The sequence below is a fragment of the Athene noctua genome, chromosome 2 (genome assembly GCF_965140245.1).
Source record: "Athene noctua chromosome 2, bAthNoc1.hap1.1, whole genome shotgun sequence".
NCBI classification, from domain to species: Eukaryota; Metazoa; Chordata; class Aves; order Strigiformes; family Strigidae; genus Athene; species Athene noctua.
In genome coordinates, this window is record NC_134038.1 from 99,473,007 (window position 1) to 99,491,874 (window position 18,868).

An 18,868-nucleotide genomic window follows, 5' to 3' on the forward strand; every position below is an offset into this window, starting at 1 on the left:
GACTTCATGGGCTGAGCCAGTCAAAGTTACAAGTCTAAAACAAATGCATGCAGTGCGATACTAAGTTTTATCAGCATGACTGCTATATAGGCCCATATGCCACAGAAAAAAATACCTAGAGGTATTTTTAGCAAAGGAACCTAAGCTTGTAAAAAGTGGAACATGCATATTTCACCTGCTTCAGCTATTTCTTCCCCCCCCCCGCCCCCCCCCCCCTTTTTCCCCCCTTTCCTTTTTTTCCACAAAAATTATACATTGTCTTTTTCAGATGGATGCCTGCCTCAGAGTAAAGGACATGCAGTGCACAATCCCTAGTAGAAGCTGAAAATGGATGACACCTACTGATGCTTTTCAACAATGTCATCTCCACTTTTCTGGTTTGAGATGGGTGAGATCATCAGGAAAAAGTTCTAAAATAAGCCTGGGTGACCTCTTCATCCTTTGACTCCTCTTTCCACAAGTCTAAAAACCATCAGAAGAAATGACCAGTCAACTACCAGAGGAGTCTGTGGAGACCCAGAGCTCAGATGAGCTTGAGTGCAAGATCTGTTACAACCGCTATAACCTGCGACAAAGAAAACCAAAAGTGCTGGAGTGTTGTCACAGAGTATGTGCCAAATGCCTTTGCAAGATCATAGACTTTGGTGATTCCCCGCAAGGAGTCATAGTATGCCCGTTTTGCAGGTTTGAAACGTGCCTGCCAGACGATGAGGTTAGTAGTCTTCCTGATGACAACAACATCCTTCTGAATTTAGCTTGCAGCGGAAAGGGAAAGAAGTGCCTACCGGACAACCCAACAGAACTGTTGCTGACTCCCAAAAGGTTGGCATCTCTGGTTAGCCCTTCTCACACCTCTTCTAATTGCCTGGTTATAACAATCATGGAAGTACAAAGAGAAAGTCCCCAGAATCTGAACTCAACCCCTGTGGTGGAATTTTACAGGCCTACAAGTTTTGATTCTGTTGCAACTGTGTCCCACAACTGGACAGTGTGGAACTGCACATCTTTGCTCTTCCAGACCTCAATTCGGGTGTTAGTGTGGTTGCTAGGGTTGCTGTACTTTAGTTCCTTGCCTTTAGGGATTTATTTACTGGTATCTAAGAAAGTCACCCTTGGGGTTGTCTTTGTAAGCCTTGTTCCTTCGAGCCTTGTTATTCTCATGGTTTATGGCTTTTGCCAGTGTGTTTGCCATGAAGTTCTAGACTGCATGTCATCTTGATAACAAATACAGTAAAATAAGATGTATGGCCACATGTGTAGCATAGTTGATTTATCCTGTCTTTGTGTTCTTATTTATTCGTATTGTTGTTCATCCCACTAAATGAGAGCAGTGGCCCTAGTTATATGGTCCTTTTTTTCTACTTGATTTGATTCTCCTCCTCTTTTTTTAAAGCTAAATAATGGAAATAAAATTTACATGTTGATTCTAAAAGGCCAAGTTGTAGAAAGGGTTAGAGCAAAATGGCAAAACTTGATGCCTGCTGGTGCCGCCACTATTCAGATGAGTAGCCCTTTGCTCTATTGACTTGATTATGTCAGTCAAGGCTGCAGGATCCACCCTAGAATAAATTAGTAAAACAGGTGCCTTCCAGGTCAAAGTATGGCATCTTTTCATCCAAAGCATCTCACGCTTTGGAATATCTGTTATTTATCATTCTTTATCATTTATAGCAAATGAAACCTCTTTGTTAATATTATAAGAAGACAAGCTACCATTGCTTTTGTTGATTCTTGTCATAGCAAAAATATTTGTGGGAGGCCGGTGGTTGCAGATTTTTTGTATTCTGTGGCATGAGGAATCTTTTTTCACCATGCTAAATCATGTCTCCAAAACGCTTTCCCCAAACAGAAGCCCCCTTTACTTGTCATGTAGTTGCAGCTCCCTCTGAGATATTCCTGCTAATGAGTACTTCCAGGGGCCCAGCTACACATTTGCTCTTCTCCAGGTGCACTCATTTCAGTGTGCATACGCCTTAGGCTTCCCTTTGAGGGTTCAGAGCTCTGCAGACTTCTCTAGCTATGTTCTGTTATGCTTACACTCCCTCCCAGCATTTCCACCACCACACCATGTTTCCAACCCATTAGTCCTCCTACAAATTGCCTGACCACAACTTCACGCATAATCTCCTCTGTGGTAGCTACACTTGGAGAATTTGGCTTATGTGATGTTAGCTATCAAGATAGACTTTTATTCCCAACCATTAGGAAATGGACCTTCAATCACTAATACAAATTTCAGAAAAAATGTGAAGTAGTTAACTGTTTGGGTTTTTTTTCTTTCTGAGTTCACAGAATGAGCATTGTCAGGAGGTACTATGACCTTGGGAAGGTTTCTGTTTAACACATAGTCCTTCAAAATAAGTTTAATACCCTGAACTCCCTCTGTCACCATTGTGAGTTGATGGCACTCTAGATGTGGCAATTAGCATGTCTTGATTAGCTGAGTTCAGAGGAATTACTGATGACTTACCGTTCCACAAATAGGATCAGGCCCTGTAAGGCTTCCTTGTGTGTTGCATGGTTTAGGCTACTTTTTAAATTACTGGAAGAGCACAAAAATAATAAATTTTTAATGTTTATGTGTATAACTAGATCTAGTCAACATCACAGCTACAAACTCGTTTTCCTGTGCACGCCAGGGTAAAAACTGAGGAGGAGTTGAGCAGTGCAAGTATGGCTTTTGGGTCAGGCACAAGATTTAGTAATTTCAAGGTAGTGTAAGAGAGAGAATAGTTTGTTGCATGAAGACTGAACGTATGGCCTAACAATATATTTTTAGAGCAAACTGACTTTGGCAAGAATGAAAAATGCCAATGAGAGAAGCAGAGTGTAAGTGATTGTTGTCTGTCTCGAGAGGATTTGAAATCAAGCTGATCCAATTTTTGTAGATGGTGCAGGTGGTATCTGCAGTTTCATTCCTATTGCAAACATAGGGAAAAATGTGGAAATGTAAAGGTCCTGCTTTTCTTGACCCTTATTTTATAATAGTGCATATATATATGTGTGTGTATGTACATATAGACACATATGTAAGAAGAAAACTAACAACAAAATTACAGTTTTCAAGTGTATGGAGTTATGGATCTATGTACCGAATGATTAAAGAAAATATTTCAGAATTTAATGACTTGATAACAGTGATAACTAAAATATTTTCAGAATTCATAGAAATGACTATTCCTAAGTAATTGTTTTTAATGTTTGTGGTAAAGCACATTTAGTTAAAAGAGGTATCATCTCCAGTTCTGTATACTGCGAGGTTTGATTCATCTATGAACTCATAAATTTTAAGTATCCAACAACAATTATGTCAAAAAGCAAGAAAAATAGAAACCTATGTGGTTTTATAGTACTTCACAACTTTGGGAAAAGATGTATTTGTAGTGTTAAGGATTTATATGTTTTAGGATTTGTTCAATTTGTCCGAATATAGTGTCTCTAATAAAGGGCTGGCTAATAGAGGAAGTAGGTTTTGCAAATGTGTGACATATATGTATTACGTCTGTACAACATGTCTACAGTGCTACCTGTTGCCTTTTCCTTTTGATTTTCAGTTGATTATTTTAGCTCCAGCACCAGGTATTTTGTACTGTTTTAAAACAGAGCCTAATCTCTGCAGGATTACAGTGGTATCAGTTACACACCACAGCACAAATAAATACACTTACTATACTTCACTACTTTTAAGACTCCCGGCCTGTTAAATTTATGCTGTTATTTTAGAATGTGCTGCAATACTAATCCACTCAAAAATGCGAGTGTGCAAAACCATATTGATTGTATAGCTATTCTGCCGCTCTGACAGAGCACGTTATTACAGCTTTGGTCTCATAAAATTCCTATATGAGACCTATTGAGAATTGCTAGGAGGTCCAAATCTCAATTATTGGTGGAGAAGATATTTGCTTGTGTCTAAGACTAGAAGAACTTCAGATATTACTCTTTCATTATTTTTATTCTCCACCATCCTTAAGACTCAGAACTGAAAACTCTTTGTGTCCTCTGCAGTAGAATAACTCTGCTGAAGTCAGTGTAAATGGAGCTAGAATCAAGTCCTGTGTACCTGCTTGCCTGCCTGCATTTCCCACTCTGTGACTTTTTTCTCTCCTTGGAGAGTAATAGCTCCTGTGGCTGTAAAATACTGCTTGCACAACAAGACAATTCCCTTTCAGTAGCATTTTATTTCTGCTTTGCCCAGACATGTGACTCAAACGGATACAAAGTGTTATAGATTCATTACTACAGGATTAATTTTGTCCAAATGATTTTTTTTGTTTTAATTCCTGCTTATCCTATGGATGTGGACTGTATCCCTACCAGCTGCTTGTTTACAGTATACATGTAGTACTGCATTCCCTGAGGGCTGGGGCAGGATGATGCAGTAGTAGTCTCTGGGCATGACATCAGGAAGTATGTGCTGAGCTGGACCATCCTCTGAGCAGGATCCAGTTGAGGGATGAAGCTCTCCTGCAAGCGTGGCTTGAGCCCAGAGCCTAAAGGGCAATTCGCAGAGAGTGGGTTGTGTGGAAAGCAGGGCCTGTGGGTTCATGAACAGGACATGGGGCCTCGGGGCTGGAGGGTGAGCTGTGGCTAAGTTGTGCAAAGCAGATGGCTGGGACAAAGGGGCTGTGTTTTAAATGAGTTTGGGGTAGAGCTGCTGCAAACAGTTTCATGTTTTTCATACTGACCCTTCTGGGCTTTAAAATTCATTTGGGAATTAAAAGTCATTTGCTACTGCTGCTACAGTTGAGTATTTTTACTTTCCAAATGGCAAAGTATTGAACTTTATAATTTAAAGAGATCTTTAGATTTGGACATATGCCCTCTATTATGTTAAATGTTTAAAGCTACAATCTTTAAAACAGGATTGACCAAAATAAGGGCTGATGTCTTTGGTTTAGCTGCATTGTGAGCTTTGTCCTACTATATTGATTATGTGCCTGCCAAACTGTATATGCTAACAAAAAACACTTAAAACAGGTGAACTCTTGTCCTGATATAACACTGTTGGCAGACTTTGAGGATGCCAACATTTTACAACGTACCCAAGAATAGACGTTCTTCCCGATGGACTTTATTACCCAAAGACACAGATAAATCCAGCACAACCCAGCCAAATGGACCAGTACAGGAAAACACAACTTTCCAGCTAAATTACTTCAACCAGAGGAAGGTGAACTGAGGAGGTTCACAGGAAGGTGGATGATGTCATGTCTGAGGGAGTTCCTTGTTATTAGGATTCAGAACCATTATTTTTCCTAAATCTAACCATTTCCAGGGTTAGATTCAACTCACTTTTCCCCATTACTTTTCTGCCCTCTCTGCTGGGACAAGGATCTGTGGAACTGTGGGTAAATGGCATTTTGAAATGAAACAACCTTTTCTGCTATATTGAGTTTACAGCTCAGTCCAGCAAAACAAGATTAATACTGAAAAGATGGCAAATTGCAGCCAGGATGTGAGAGTGAACAGAACGCTGAGGAGAAATGGCAGCAGATTGTTGTAACAGTTTTGATGTCAAAGCAAGGAAAACATGTGACTACATCCTGTCTTGCCTTGACTGGTTCAAAACTAGTGATAGGCTGTCCCAGACCTGAGGACCACCATGACTTGACACCGTCCCCTGCTTTATGTCTGTGACAATTCCCTTCAGTTGTACATCTTGATTTCTTGTACAGCAGTTGTATGTCATGATTTCATCTTCCTGCATGGATGATGAGTGTAGTGAAAGGCCCACAGTGTTCTGCTCTTAATCAGGCTCATTTTAACTATCCTAAGGTTTCTCAGGGTTTTTTTTTTCATATATTTCTTCATATTTCTACAAAAGTAAGACAGTGTGCTTTATTTTAAATAGAACAGTGCCTCCAAGGATGATGATAAAAAACAAAAAACAAACAAAAAAACCCAACCCCTCCCCCCCCCCCCCCAAAAAAAAAAACCAACCAAAAAACCCCAAAACAAACAGACAAAACATGGGGAAGAAGAAGAACTAAGAATTTTGAAATCATTTTAAGGTAGTCAAAGTGATGGAAAGAGACTGTTCTGAGATTCTACTTTTACTTTCATACTAGCAGAATAGATGTTATCCTTTGAGTAAACTTTAGTGCTAGAGATTTCTCAGGGAGCTTATAAGTCTGCCAGACCTTAGGCACAAACTCTGTACTCCACTCTGTACTCTACTGTTTTTCTGTAAAGAACCATTCTGCCTTTTGCATCATCTCCCCTTGTCAAAAGTTGAACCATCACAGCTTATAAAGAGTTATGGCACAGAGAATAAACCCCCAGTCCGGGGATGGTAAATCATCTATTTTAGAGATGTGTGTGGCAGTAGCAAAGCTTTCAATGCTAGACCTTAAACAAAGAGAAGTCATCTTGCAGTCTGAATTGCTAGCATAAATTTAATTTTAAATCAAGTTTCATTGTGTTGGGCAACACTACAACTAAAAATCCTTTTATTGTATTTCTGCCTTTTGTGTTATACGAAGTGGTTTGCATTTTTAAAAAATGTATTAAATCATAGAAATCAGAGATGGGTAGAAAAAAGCCTAGTAAGTAGTTTTATTTGTTTCTTCTGCCCCTGTAGAGATGAATGCTTTGTCTAGTCTGGTTTTAAATATCTCAAGTGATAAAGCCTCTACCTCTTCCCGTGAGGGACTTTTCAACCATTTAATAGGCATCTTTGTTAGGAAATATTTTCTTCATACTGATCCCGATTTTTTCTTTTGCATAATCCCTTTATTCTGTACCCACTGTTTTAACTTTTATGAAATCTGGGAAATGTTTCATTTCTCCCTTTCACACTGTAGTTGAATAATTCATAATCCTTGTTGTTCAAGAAATGCAAGAGATAAGCAACCAGTTGCTGAACAGCTAATACTTCACTGAGATGGTATGCCATGTACTAGTAGACATATTTCCTGGCAAGTCCTGGCTGACACTTCTTTCTACATTAGGGAGTGAAAAATGTCAAGTGAAACTGAAGAAATGCGTCTTTCCAAGTGCATACGTGGCAATATTGAATACTGAAATTTCAAGAGGTGCTGAGGCAAACAGCCTATTTCTTTAGATAGAGCTTTTCTTTCTAAAAGTGGATGATTTTAATAAAAGTATGCTTTTAAAAGGCGTTTAAATGTCCTCTTCATAAGCAAACCTCTATGTAAGAACCACACGATGTCAAAACTCTTAACTTGTTGAGAAACAAGGCTGGATTGATTGCCACTCACTGCAGAGCAATTTTTGCTGACAGCCTAGCTCAGAAGAAAAATTTAATCCAGTGTTAAGGAGAAGAGTTTGAAAAGATGCCTTTGCAACTGTGTCGCTGGAATCAGATCTGTGCACGAAAAAGTGACTCATGTCTTGACAACAGAAACAGTACACTGCCGATTTAATTACAATATATTACATAATCCTCTGCCTACCTCAAATGACAAGAAGGAGCAGTGTGACTAAGGAAACTCTAGGTGGACAGGCGGACATTGTATAGGTTTACATTTAAAAGATAATTACTTTAAAAAGTGCTACTACGCTTTGCAAGAGAATGCTGAGCCTGGGTCAGGTAGATGGTCTGCTGGTTCAGGAAGGGTCTCTCTAAAAGTGAGTGGTGGTGGATGCATGTAAAAAAATATATGAACAGCTGATGTGGACAGTGAGCTTCCAATATACCTCCTCATGTACAGCAGTCTGCAGTTTGGCCACCTCTTGAGATGGAGGTTATGTCTGTATCTGTTCCATAATTTAATTATACACTTTGTGGGAAAGGTCTGCTTTGTCTTAAAAACTCCTAAAATGCTAGTTACGTGTCCCCTGCTTCTTCTGATAGGAAATACTTGTGGCCTTTTTCATGTTCTTCTTTATTCATTCCAAGAAGGGGAGATGCTAGCCGATAAAATTAATAATGCTGTTTAGAGGGTAAGTCCTTTGTATTTAGTCCTTCATATTACCAGTTAGGGCAAAAATTAGGGGTCTCTGCTTTCAGTTCTCAGGGATGTAAGCAGGGGGCTGGCTCAGCAGCTTTCCATCCTGGCCCTGGGAAAGGCTCCTTGCAGCCTCTGGAGGACTTCTTCACGTTGACGCTCTTTACATCGATGTTCCATCTTCTTTCCTGCTTTTACTTAGGGAAACTGAGCAACCGTAAAAAAATATTGTTATTCCATTGAAACTAGATAGGGCTCATTTCTCTCAGCAAAGACTAAAATTCTAAGGCCAAAACTCAATTTTGTGGCACTTCCAGGGTCAGCTGCAAATCTCTGATGACTTTTGGGAGGGGGGGGGTTGGTAATGAAACACCAATAGCTAAATAAAACCAGGCCAGTGAGGCTGAATAATCATGCAGTTAGTTAATGAAAATTCACAATTAGGTTCTGAAAGTGGGTAAATAAGTTAAGAAAAAGGGGGCTTAGTCACACAGTAGGTCTTGGGTGGAGAGGGCAAACAGCGGGATGTAGTAACTTGACAAGAGATTGTAGAAATAATGCACAAAGACAGGTAGAATGTGAAAAACTTGTATGCAAGCTCCAGTGAATTATCGATACATTGTAGTGTGTAATTCTTGATCCAACAAACTGAAAAAACCAAAAGGTTTAACCATATCTTGCTTTACTTTATACTTCGGCTACTAAAATCCACTGTCTAAATTCCACATCAGCTTGAAGCCTACCAAATGTACTGTAAGTCTTATGAGAAGAGTTTGACTGCTGTAACTTTACCTTCTATAGTTTTCTTTTTTATTTTTATGAAGAAAAGTCATAGTATGGGGATTTCTTTTTGTTTGTTTTTATTTCAGGAGTGGAACGATGAAATACAATGTAATCTTGCAGATGGAAACTATAACATGGTAGCAAATGGCAAAAGTATCTTATCTGAAATAATGAAGTACTAATGTAAAAGCAATTGTTTCACTCAATAAAAATTTAATTTTTCAGTAAAGATTTGTCATGATAAGCATATTTCTTAATGCCTGGATTTGGACTTCTTTCAGATTCCATCCCTGTTATTCATCAGAACAGTTTAAAAAATAGACTGAAGGGGAGTATGTGATAGTATTTCACAGTATTTTAACCAAACAGGACAAAATATTTCAGTTTACTGCATGAGAATGTAAAGTATTTTGTGTAAAGAAAGATTGCAAAAAATTAAACAAGAGCTAGGCAGATTTATAGATGATCACTCAACCACGTATTTTTAAGATAAAATGACAGCGTGTATGAGGGAGCATTCCAGGTAGCAGCCAGATGGTACTTTGGAGCATGCATTTTACATTGGAGTCCTACATTTCTTGACCTTGCCCATTGACTGTTATTAAAAATATGGGGCTAATTCCTGGTTTGGAGAATGATGTTCTTGCCTGGAAACCCTTAGTACAGGCATCTCTAAAACCTGAGACCACCAGTGTTTGCCTCATCTGAAGGGTGCAAGCTGCAGGTTGTCCCTCATGTTATTAGAGAGGCAGCAGTGGAGCCTGGTCACAGGGCACATGGGTCACACATGTGCATAGGAAAATGCAGCTGCCTGGAAAATGCATGCTCCCCCACATGAATTATTCCTATGACTTGCGAAGAAATCACTCTATAACTGTGGAGTTATAAAGTAAGTATGCTTTATTCAGCTCCCCGTCTCACCTTCTTTTAGCAGGACTACAAGGAGCAAGTGTGTTGTATAACAGCTGGCTTCAGGCACAGCCGGACTGTATAGGCGCACAACTCACAGGGTTGTGATATGTAATCTTCTAGTAGCGGGTAGAACAGTAAGGTTTGTCACATGAGCCAGTATGTGGCTACTGGTGTAATTTACATTTTGAATTTATAAGACACTGGTAGAGTGATGGTTAGATACTGTACCGGGTTTGCATGGCAAGGGGTGGGGGGGCGCTACAGGGGTGGCTTTTGTGGGAAGCTGCTGGATGCTCCTCCTGTGACTGATACAGCCAATGCCAGCCGGCTCCAAGACAGACCCACCACTGGCCAAGACTGAGCACATCAGTGACAGTGGTAGCACCTCTGTGATGACATATTTAAGACAGGGGATAAGTTGCTGCACAACAGCAACTGCAGCTGGAGGGAGGAATGAGAGAAACAACGCTGCAGACCCCAGTCACTGAAGAAGGAGGGGGAGGAGGTGCTCCAGGCACCGGAGCAGAGATTCCCCTGCAGCCCGTGGTGCAGCCCATGGTGGGGCAGGCTGTGCCCCTGCACCCCATGGAGGTCCATGGGGGAGCAGAGATCCACCTGCAGGCTGTGGGGGACCCCACGCCAGAGCAGGTGGATGCCCGAAGGAGGCTGTGACCCCGTGGGAACCCCACGTGGAGCAGGCTCCTGGCAGCACCTGTGGCCCCGTGGAGAGAGGAGCCCACGCTGGAGCAGTCTGTTCCTCAAGGACTGCACCCCATGCAAGGGACTCACAATGGAGCAGTTTGTGAAGAACTGCAGCCAATGGGAAGGACTCACATTAGAGGAGTTTGTGGAGAACTGTCTCCCGTGGGAGAGATCCCACTTCGGAGCCGGGGAAGAGTGTGAGTCCTCCCCCTGAGGAGGGAGGAGCGGCAGAGACAATCTGTGATGAACTGATCACAACACCCATTCCCCGTCCCCCTGCACCTCAGCAGGGGAGGAGGTAGAGAAAATCGTGAGTAAAGTTAAGCCCGGGAAGAGAGGAGGGGTGGTGGGAAAATGTTTTTAAGATTTGGTTTTATTTCTCATTACCCTACTCTGATTTGATTGGTAATAAACTAATTTCCCGAAGTCAAGTCTGTTTTGCCAGTGAAAGTAATTGCTGAGTGATCTCTCCCTTTCCCTATCTTGACCCATGAACCTTTCATTACATTTTTTCTCCCCTGTCCATTTGAGGAGGGGGAGTGATAGAGCAGCTTTGGTGGGCATTTGGCTTCCAGCCAGGGTCAACCCACTGTGGATGTAAAATTCATACAGTGGCTTCTTTATTTTTTAAATTGCAAAACGTCACCTGCCACACTTTGCTTCCTTTTCCTCTATTAAACTGAGGGATGGCCCAGAACTGGTAAGCTTTCTCATTTCCAGATCTCACGAGCCTCTAAACTTGTAGATACCTGAACCCTGAGTTGTGGGCTAAACCCACTCCTAGCTGAGAGTAAACCATCCTTGGAAAAAGGTGGAGGTGTACTAGCTTTCCCTCTTTCTAGTGTAGAAATAAAAGCTCAAATTAAAATTTAGGCTTTTTTTTTTTTTTTTTTTTTTCCCCACAGGAAAATCAAACATGATGTTTCTTTTCAGCTTCGTTCTTACCACACAGAATTCCAGATATTTCCCCTGTTTTTTCCTGGCACAGCCTAATGCATACATTTAGGAAATTAAGTGCAGTACATAAGCAAATGAGAGAGAGCACAATCTTCGCTTGGAAGTTCTTTGTTTCTTTGTTGAACGGTACTGATAAAAGCACCACTTGCTTTTATCTCAGCACTCACCAAGTGCTGAGCTTTTAGCACTCAGCCAGCATTGCTGGAACCTCCAAATCAGAAAATAAACAAAGCTTAGACCTGGATTCTTGATATGTTAGAACTAAAAGCCATCTTTTACCCACCTCAAATACAGAAAATATCAGGAGATGATTAAGCATTGCAAAGGGATGTGAAACTGTTCCTCTTGCCATTGACACATTAGTCAAAAGGCAAATTATTCAGTTGTTAGTTTTGCTAGAGGCATTGATTGGAGTTTTGAGCTTGGACGGAGCCTGTGGAAGGAGCAGGAAAACATACCTCAGCATCACCTGGTGATACGTCCCTATAGCAACCATGTGGGGAGGACCGGGAAGTCTGCGTCTCCCAGGCCTTGAACAATTATGACATTTAGAGATGCTTCTTGAAAGATGTTACCTGCCAGCTGCGCCTGCTTGTCTGAAACATAAATCATGGCTGTCTCCTTGACCAAGGAGATACAGCTGAACCGTTTGGTGCCAGACGCCTCTGGGAAATCCTATGGAAGTAATCTGAGCTGGCTTCAAAGAGAGAATTGGGACGAAGAGCCTTGTGGGTATCATGGGGTATGCTTTTTACACAGCAGCAAGGGAAGAAGTCCTGTGTTCCCATTGTGTGCGTTTACACAGTATTAGTGGTGCGTGTTGGATGAAGTGTTCTCCCCCGCTGCAGCGCTGTGCGCTGGTGGTGTAGCACTAACCTGCAGTCATGGAGTTATGTGCGATATTTTCTTCTGTTCTGCAGAAGGCACAACCCCTGAATCACTAGACAAAATACTATGCTTAGACCTGATAGACTAATTCAAACAGAACACTTGACACAGTTAATTTAGACTTTGCCTTCCCCTGCTTGCAGAGCACTGTCACAGAGGTCGCAGCTTCCTGAAAATAATTTGTTGCTTGTTTATTTCCTTAAATTGATATCTCTTTGAAGATTCTCCTTAGCGACATGATGACAGATACTTGCAGTGTGAACAGTGCCATGGATTGCAATTGGTTAAAAAAACTGGGGTGGTGTATCTTCAGCGGTGTGTGGCACGAGCTTACAATGCCTAAACGTTTGTGCACATGTTTTAAATTTGTTTAAGGATTGGGGTAAATCAATCTGAAATGTGCATGATTATTCTTAGAGGGAAAAAACCGCTATTTTGACACATGCGGAGTCCCCTGGACATCATAAAGTGAGAAGAGTAAGGTATGTGTTCCCTGCCATCTCTGCAGCTACTTGTCTCAGCAGTCTGTACCACAAGCACTACCCTTCCTTGTGAGCTCACCTCCAGACTACATGATGAACTCTTTCAAACCTTCTGGCATGCTGCCCAGTGGTGGTTTCTAAACCAGGATAGAGCAAACAGGATAACATGGATGTTGTTGCTCCAGCACTTCTCTATTTGGGAACAGTAGGGCAGCAGAAGAAGCAAAGGGAAGTGGGGAAGCAGGAGTGGGGCTCCCCAGAGGGGACAGTGATGTGTAATGAGCAAGGGAGGCTGCATGGTGGGGAGGTGAAACAGGAAGGTGGAAACTAATATAAACTCCAAGACCCATCTTGAACTGGAAAGTCTTCTGCAAAGACTCTTTTTGTATTAGTCTTCCTTAAGGAATGGTTGGCTGTGAGCAAATGGCTTGTAAAATTAATACCAGTGACAGCTCAAAAGGGGCAAAAAAATTAGCTGGTCATTGGTTGACTTGGAGGCTTTCCAGTCAGGTGTGTCAGATGAGCATTTCCTAGGCTAAAGATCCTGCTAAAGCTGTCTCAGACCTATCAGTGGTCCTCTTTAAAAATTCAGGAAGGATGGGAGAAGGAAAAAACCAGGTATCTATGCTTACTTTTTTAAAGGTGGAGTGGGTAAGAGTAGGGAATTACTGACTTGTCAGCTCTTTGCAGGTCTCTGCAGTTCCCCTGATTGAGTCACCTGCATGCTTGAAAGTCCCAAGGAGTAAAGGAGCAGCTTTATCAAGAGCAAATCCTGACAAGCTGATTTACTTCTACAGCAAGGTTACGGGCCTTGCCATTAGGGGGAGAAACAGTAGATGTCCTACATCTGGGATATGAGTATGGGTTTTGGTACTACCTCATATGAAAAATATACATATATAAACTCATAAACAAAGAAGACAAATGTGGGAAACTACCGAAAGGTAGCAAAGCTGGATATTTACACCCAAGATCCTCAAAGGATGACTAACCAAATGGAGATCAGAATGGGTACTGAGCAGGGCTACTCAGAGTAATATCCTGGTCCAGGTCTGGATCCAATATTTACATTAATCAACCTGGCATTCAGGATGTACATATTGAAGGTGGATGCAGGGCTACCCAGTGCTCCCACCACATTTTTTTTCTCTGAATTACTGGAAAATTCCATATTCTTTATGGTAAAGGAAAGAGCCAAGGTGAATGTAAAAGCATAAATGGAAAAACCTACTAGAAAAACTGCACTGTATGAATTTCATGCGCCTGAAAAATCACCTAAAATTTATTTAATAACCAATTGTTTCAGCAGTAAAAGAAATTTCCTATTGACAAGGGGTTTTTTCAAATGCTGCCAAGCTCAAATCAAGGAATGTTTACTTTGGTGCCTTGGTCTGACAGAGAGGGATTGTTTCTGGTAAGTACTTTGTATTGTATTAAGAAATCAGTCAAAACAAACAAGAATGTGAAAATTACATTTTTAAAGTAATTTAAAGCCACCATGCAGAGTCTCAAACATTAAAGGACACCGTGAGGGCAGATGTGGTTGGTTTGAAAAAAGTATATTCATAAGGATGCCAATATATTCTTGTCTTTTAAGCTCCTGATGTGAATGAAACTATTCTGGATCTATGGATCTATTAATTTTTGCAAGGGGAATGCAGTTCAGTCTTCACAATGGACAACAAGTGTTTCCACCTGCCCCCAGTATGGACAACCCAACCAGTAACGTACTTGTGAAAAAAATATTGATAGATATCTTATCTGCAGGAAAGTCACAATTAACTCCTCTACTTCCACCATCAAATACCAAAAGGAATAGAGAAAATTAAAAACTGCAGATCAAAGCAGTGTTGTTCATATATTTAAAAATCCTTTTGTGTTCGCAGTTTATCTACTGTATGTAGCAAACAGTAAGTCAAAAATAACTCAGATATGTAATTTTTTCCTTCAGCTTGATATAGCCCTTTTAACATATGGCTGTTGAAAGAGACTTTCATGAGTATTTTTTCTTCTGGTTGCTTTTTTGTACGACTTCACCTTTGAATTCCCCAAGCAGACAAAAGCTTCAGTAGTTCAGTGTGCTAGAAGCTCCTGCGATTAGTCCCACTACAGTACCTTAATTGCAAACCAGAGATGATAGCTCATGTTCAATGAGCAGAGATACATGTAGGAACAGTGATCTGTCTGAGCTCTGTTACTTGTGATCTGCTAGTTTTAAGTTTTGTTCTCTCCATGTTACCCTGTAGCATTCCCTGAAAGACTTCACGCTGTATTGATAGTATTGCAGTTACTGGTACCAAAACCAGTCCAGTCCCCATCGTCGCAGGACTCCTAGATGGAGAAACACTCCCCAGACCAGTGCAGGGCATACAGCTTCCCTGGGTGTGGAAAGCTATACAGTCCTGCTGCTCTCAGGCACAATGCCACGCCAAGTTGTGCCTTCCAGTAGTACATGAAGTGCCTGGTGTTACTGAAGTTGCTGATGGGTTTCTCTCATTTCTTTTCTCTGAGTGGAGGCATGAATGTATTGGATGCTTGCTACATCTAACAGGTGAAAACAAAAACCCACCAGCATGCTCTTAAAACATAAATATAAGATTATGATAATGTTAAAGATGACAAAATCAAATAAATACACCTTGCAGCTGCAGCAACAAGTGGTGAAGTATGAAAGCGATGGATGGGAAGGTGCCTTCCCAGAGAAGCTTCTTAGACCCCAGAGGGAGGGTGTGAGTGAGTGTCTGCCTCCCACCCAGGTGAGTCTTGCTCTGGAAAACTACCATGGTGGTGGAAAAGGGACCTCAACAAACTGGCCTTGGGTAAACTTCCAGTTAACATAAACCATGGAGTGTATGAATCTGGAAATACAACACTCAAGATAGTATTTTAGGGAAGGCAGCTGAGAGTAGCAGGAAGGTAAAATTTAAATTGCTGAGGGGACCTGATGTATTAACACAGATCCATCACAATCTAAGGAGGTTTCCCAAGCACCAACAGCTGTGTCCCCACCTGCATCAGGCAGCTGCAGCTCAATGGAGAGGACACAGGTATGATCAGTTGAAGCCAGGTCACTGCCCACCAAAACTGTGCAGCCTCTGAGCCAGCAGTGACAGAAAACACTAAGTATGAAAGCTGCAGCATGATGCAGCAGTGCAAACGTACAAATGCTGTGATGCAAAATGATGCAATTTAGTATCAGTGACTTGCATCATACAAGCTGAGGTAGTTAATCAGTGAAGGCAGCACTGTAGCTGCATGATCTCCGAAAGTTTCCCACTGCCCAGTCTCATGGGACCTGTCTTACTCAGGTATTCCTTTTCCATGACCCAATTCCACACAAGAGCTGGGCCTTACTGATAACGGGGATCCATCTGTACAGTAAGTGGTTTTCTCTCTGCTGCTAGGGCTTCAGCTAGCGCTGTCTGGCCAGCTCACTCTGAAACTGCAGAGAAATGGAAAAGAGATGAAGACAGATCTGGGTCTTTAGGGAAGCAGCTTTGGATCCTGAGACTCTTCACAGGTGAGTCCTCCAGCAGAGGGGATACCATTACTCCTTGCTGAACACTGCTTGTATCTTTCTAAATTACTTTACTGAATACATCTGCATCCCCTGCCACTTCTCTCAGGCAAAATGGTAGCATGCATCGGTCAGCAGCATTGAGAGCCCATAGGGGCATCTAGGAAGGGGTTGGAAATGAGTATCACTCTTGATGTGAAGAATCCCTCGGGGTCAGCATTTTCCTCTGGAATATTTGTTTGAATTTGGGTTTTGCACAGTCTACATTAGATAAGCCTGTTGTTGGTCTCTAGCTGTCTTTGCTTGATGAGCTCCTCTCTGGCTTCAAATTTATTGTCCAGCTTATATAAGTACAGCACCCCTCTATTAAAACTGGTGTCCCTTGCCATCTTTTAAAAACACAATTAATTAAAAGTTCCATAAAAGGCAGGAAATTCACAATCTTGTAGACACCAGATCAGCCCTGAATCTTCATAGTAATCTCCCCACAGGGCCTGACCACACATGAACAAGAATTGTCTTCCTCTTATTGGATCATGTTTGGCAAAAAGTGTGGTTTACATCATAACATTCCTGTTAGCAAGGTGACTTAAAACTTTTTTGCCTTGATTGGAAGGTTTGAAATGAGGATTATATCCTTCTGGCTCTAAGTCAGGAAAATACTCATGTGTGTGCTGCTCTAAGAAATGTGGTCTTAGCACATGCTACTGTCAGGCATATGTTTAGGAAATTTATTTTTAGAGAGGTGAATTTAAGCAGCAGTTTAAGACCCATCTTGAAATGGGACACAGTAGATAACATTAATCTGGCCAGATTTCCTTACTGGCATCTAGTTTAGCTAAACCACTTGAGCTGCTAGTAGAAAGGAAAAAACCACATGATATTCAAACCTTACTAACAATGGTGTTTGTACATACTGTAAATGTGTCCTCTGTTGCCTTTTGATAGTGTTTGTAACGCTGGACTGTTAATTACGGTCTTGTGTAATCTTGAACTAGTAAATACAGTTTTGTGTAATATAACTCTTTAAACTGATTTTTTTTAATTATTTTTTTTTAAAACTCTCTGGTCTTGCATAAGCTTTTCATTAGTACTAGTTGCTGTTGACATCAAAATTAGGAAGTAAATTTAGCACAATACACTAATGTGCAAATAGAATGCTTCCTAATGAGTCTTTGGGGGATTTTTTAGATCATCCCTTTTTCCCCCTTAAGACTACAGCAACAATACAAAGCATCTTTACCTTCCGCAGGTGATAAGTGCCATCATGCATTCTTAAGAGCTTTCTGCTGTGTTTCTGCAGCAACACAATACAATCCTCAGAGTTCAAGCAATAGAACGATTAATAAACTGTCATAATATTACGATAAGATAAATCTATGCACCTGGCTGCAGTTCATTTGCCTTTTAAAGTTCATAATCAAATTTTATATGGAACGTGTAAAAACAAAATGCTTTTGACAAAAGATGGACATGATCTGGGACTCCTTTATTAATGGGAATGATGGTAACTGAAGAAGTGTAAATCACTGATATACTGCTGCTCATTATGGAGATCTTTAAACATAGTAATAGACATGTTTACAGCACTTAGCACTGTCTAATTCAGCTCAAATAGAAGTCAACCCATACCTTTTTGTGACATTCTGGCTTAGGTACTTAGAATCAAAATCACAGAGAATGAGGAGCTGAACAAAAGGCGTTTGCCTAACCCCTTTGAGTCCTGAAAGCCTGAAGATTGCAGGTTATTCTAGTGCCTAAACGATTCGGATATTTTTGATTAAAACTTTCTTTTACCCCACTGAAGAGCCACAGATCAAAAAGCAAGGGCTGGAACACAAGGGATAAAAGCCAATTTAGTCTGTCTGCTTTACTTTATTTGTACGTCTTCCCTTTTTCAAAATGGGTTCTAACTGTTTCTTGAAATGCCCCTGCCTTTAGCTCAGTACTTCTGAATTCAGTTTATTTTTAAGAATTTGGTCTAGTTCTTTCACCAGCAAAGTCCTGGCATAAAAACAATGCAAAATGCAACAGTGGCGCTTTCTGTCTAGAACACCTAATCAATATGATTCTTAGAGCAAGGAGAAGAATGTATTTTCCTTTCTAACACAAATGAGAGAATAATAAACAGAAAAAACACATCAAGCTTAAAAGTGAATAAGAAACACACTGTGAGCTGAGTGTTCTACATTTGCAGCTCCCTCAGAAGCGAAGAGGAGATTCATGTTACCAACAGCAGATTTGGGTCTCCTTTTAATGCAACATTTATAGCAGTTACCACAAACATTCATGAACAATGATTGTGCGGATTGCTTCAATGACACAATACAGGATTCAAAGGCACAGGTACTATTGAAATAAGTCACAGTTTGTCTGAAGTACACGTATATGCCATTTGAAAGTACTGACTGCAAGATTTTAGTCACTAGGCAAGTTTCTGTGCTCTGTGGCATCTTCGGAGTTGCAGTAGTATAACTGAGATGAAGTTACTGTTTTTCTTCAGCACTAGTGAGAAAGCCACTGCTGCTGCTAATTTCAGTTTATTTCATCAGCTTCAGTTTCTTTGTGATGCCAATATTCCTCACCCACTGACCACCTCCTCAGGTGCTAGACCAATTTTGCCTGCTAGCAGAACACACACATGGGTTTTCAGGGCTGTTAATTATTCAGTATAAACTGCCAGATTGAAAAACTTGTATTGATGCACCCTCCAA

The 18,868-nt window shown here is 40.9% G+C and overlaps 1 protein-coding gene across 1 annotated transcript; it reads left to right on the forward strand.

Annotated features, from left to right (window-relative positions):
* The first annotated feature begins 429 nt into the window (after window positions 1-429).
* On the forward strand, window positions 430-1,219 carry RNF182 (ring finger protein 182). The gene has a single exon (XM_074897901.1). It carries the CDS (start codon window positions 482-484, stop codon window positions 1,217-1,219), a length of 738 nt encoding a protein of 245 aa, XP_074754002.1. The 5' UTR covers window positions 430-481.
* Window positions 1,220-18,868: the final 17,649 nt, after the last annotated feature.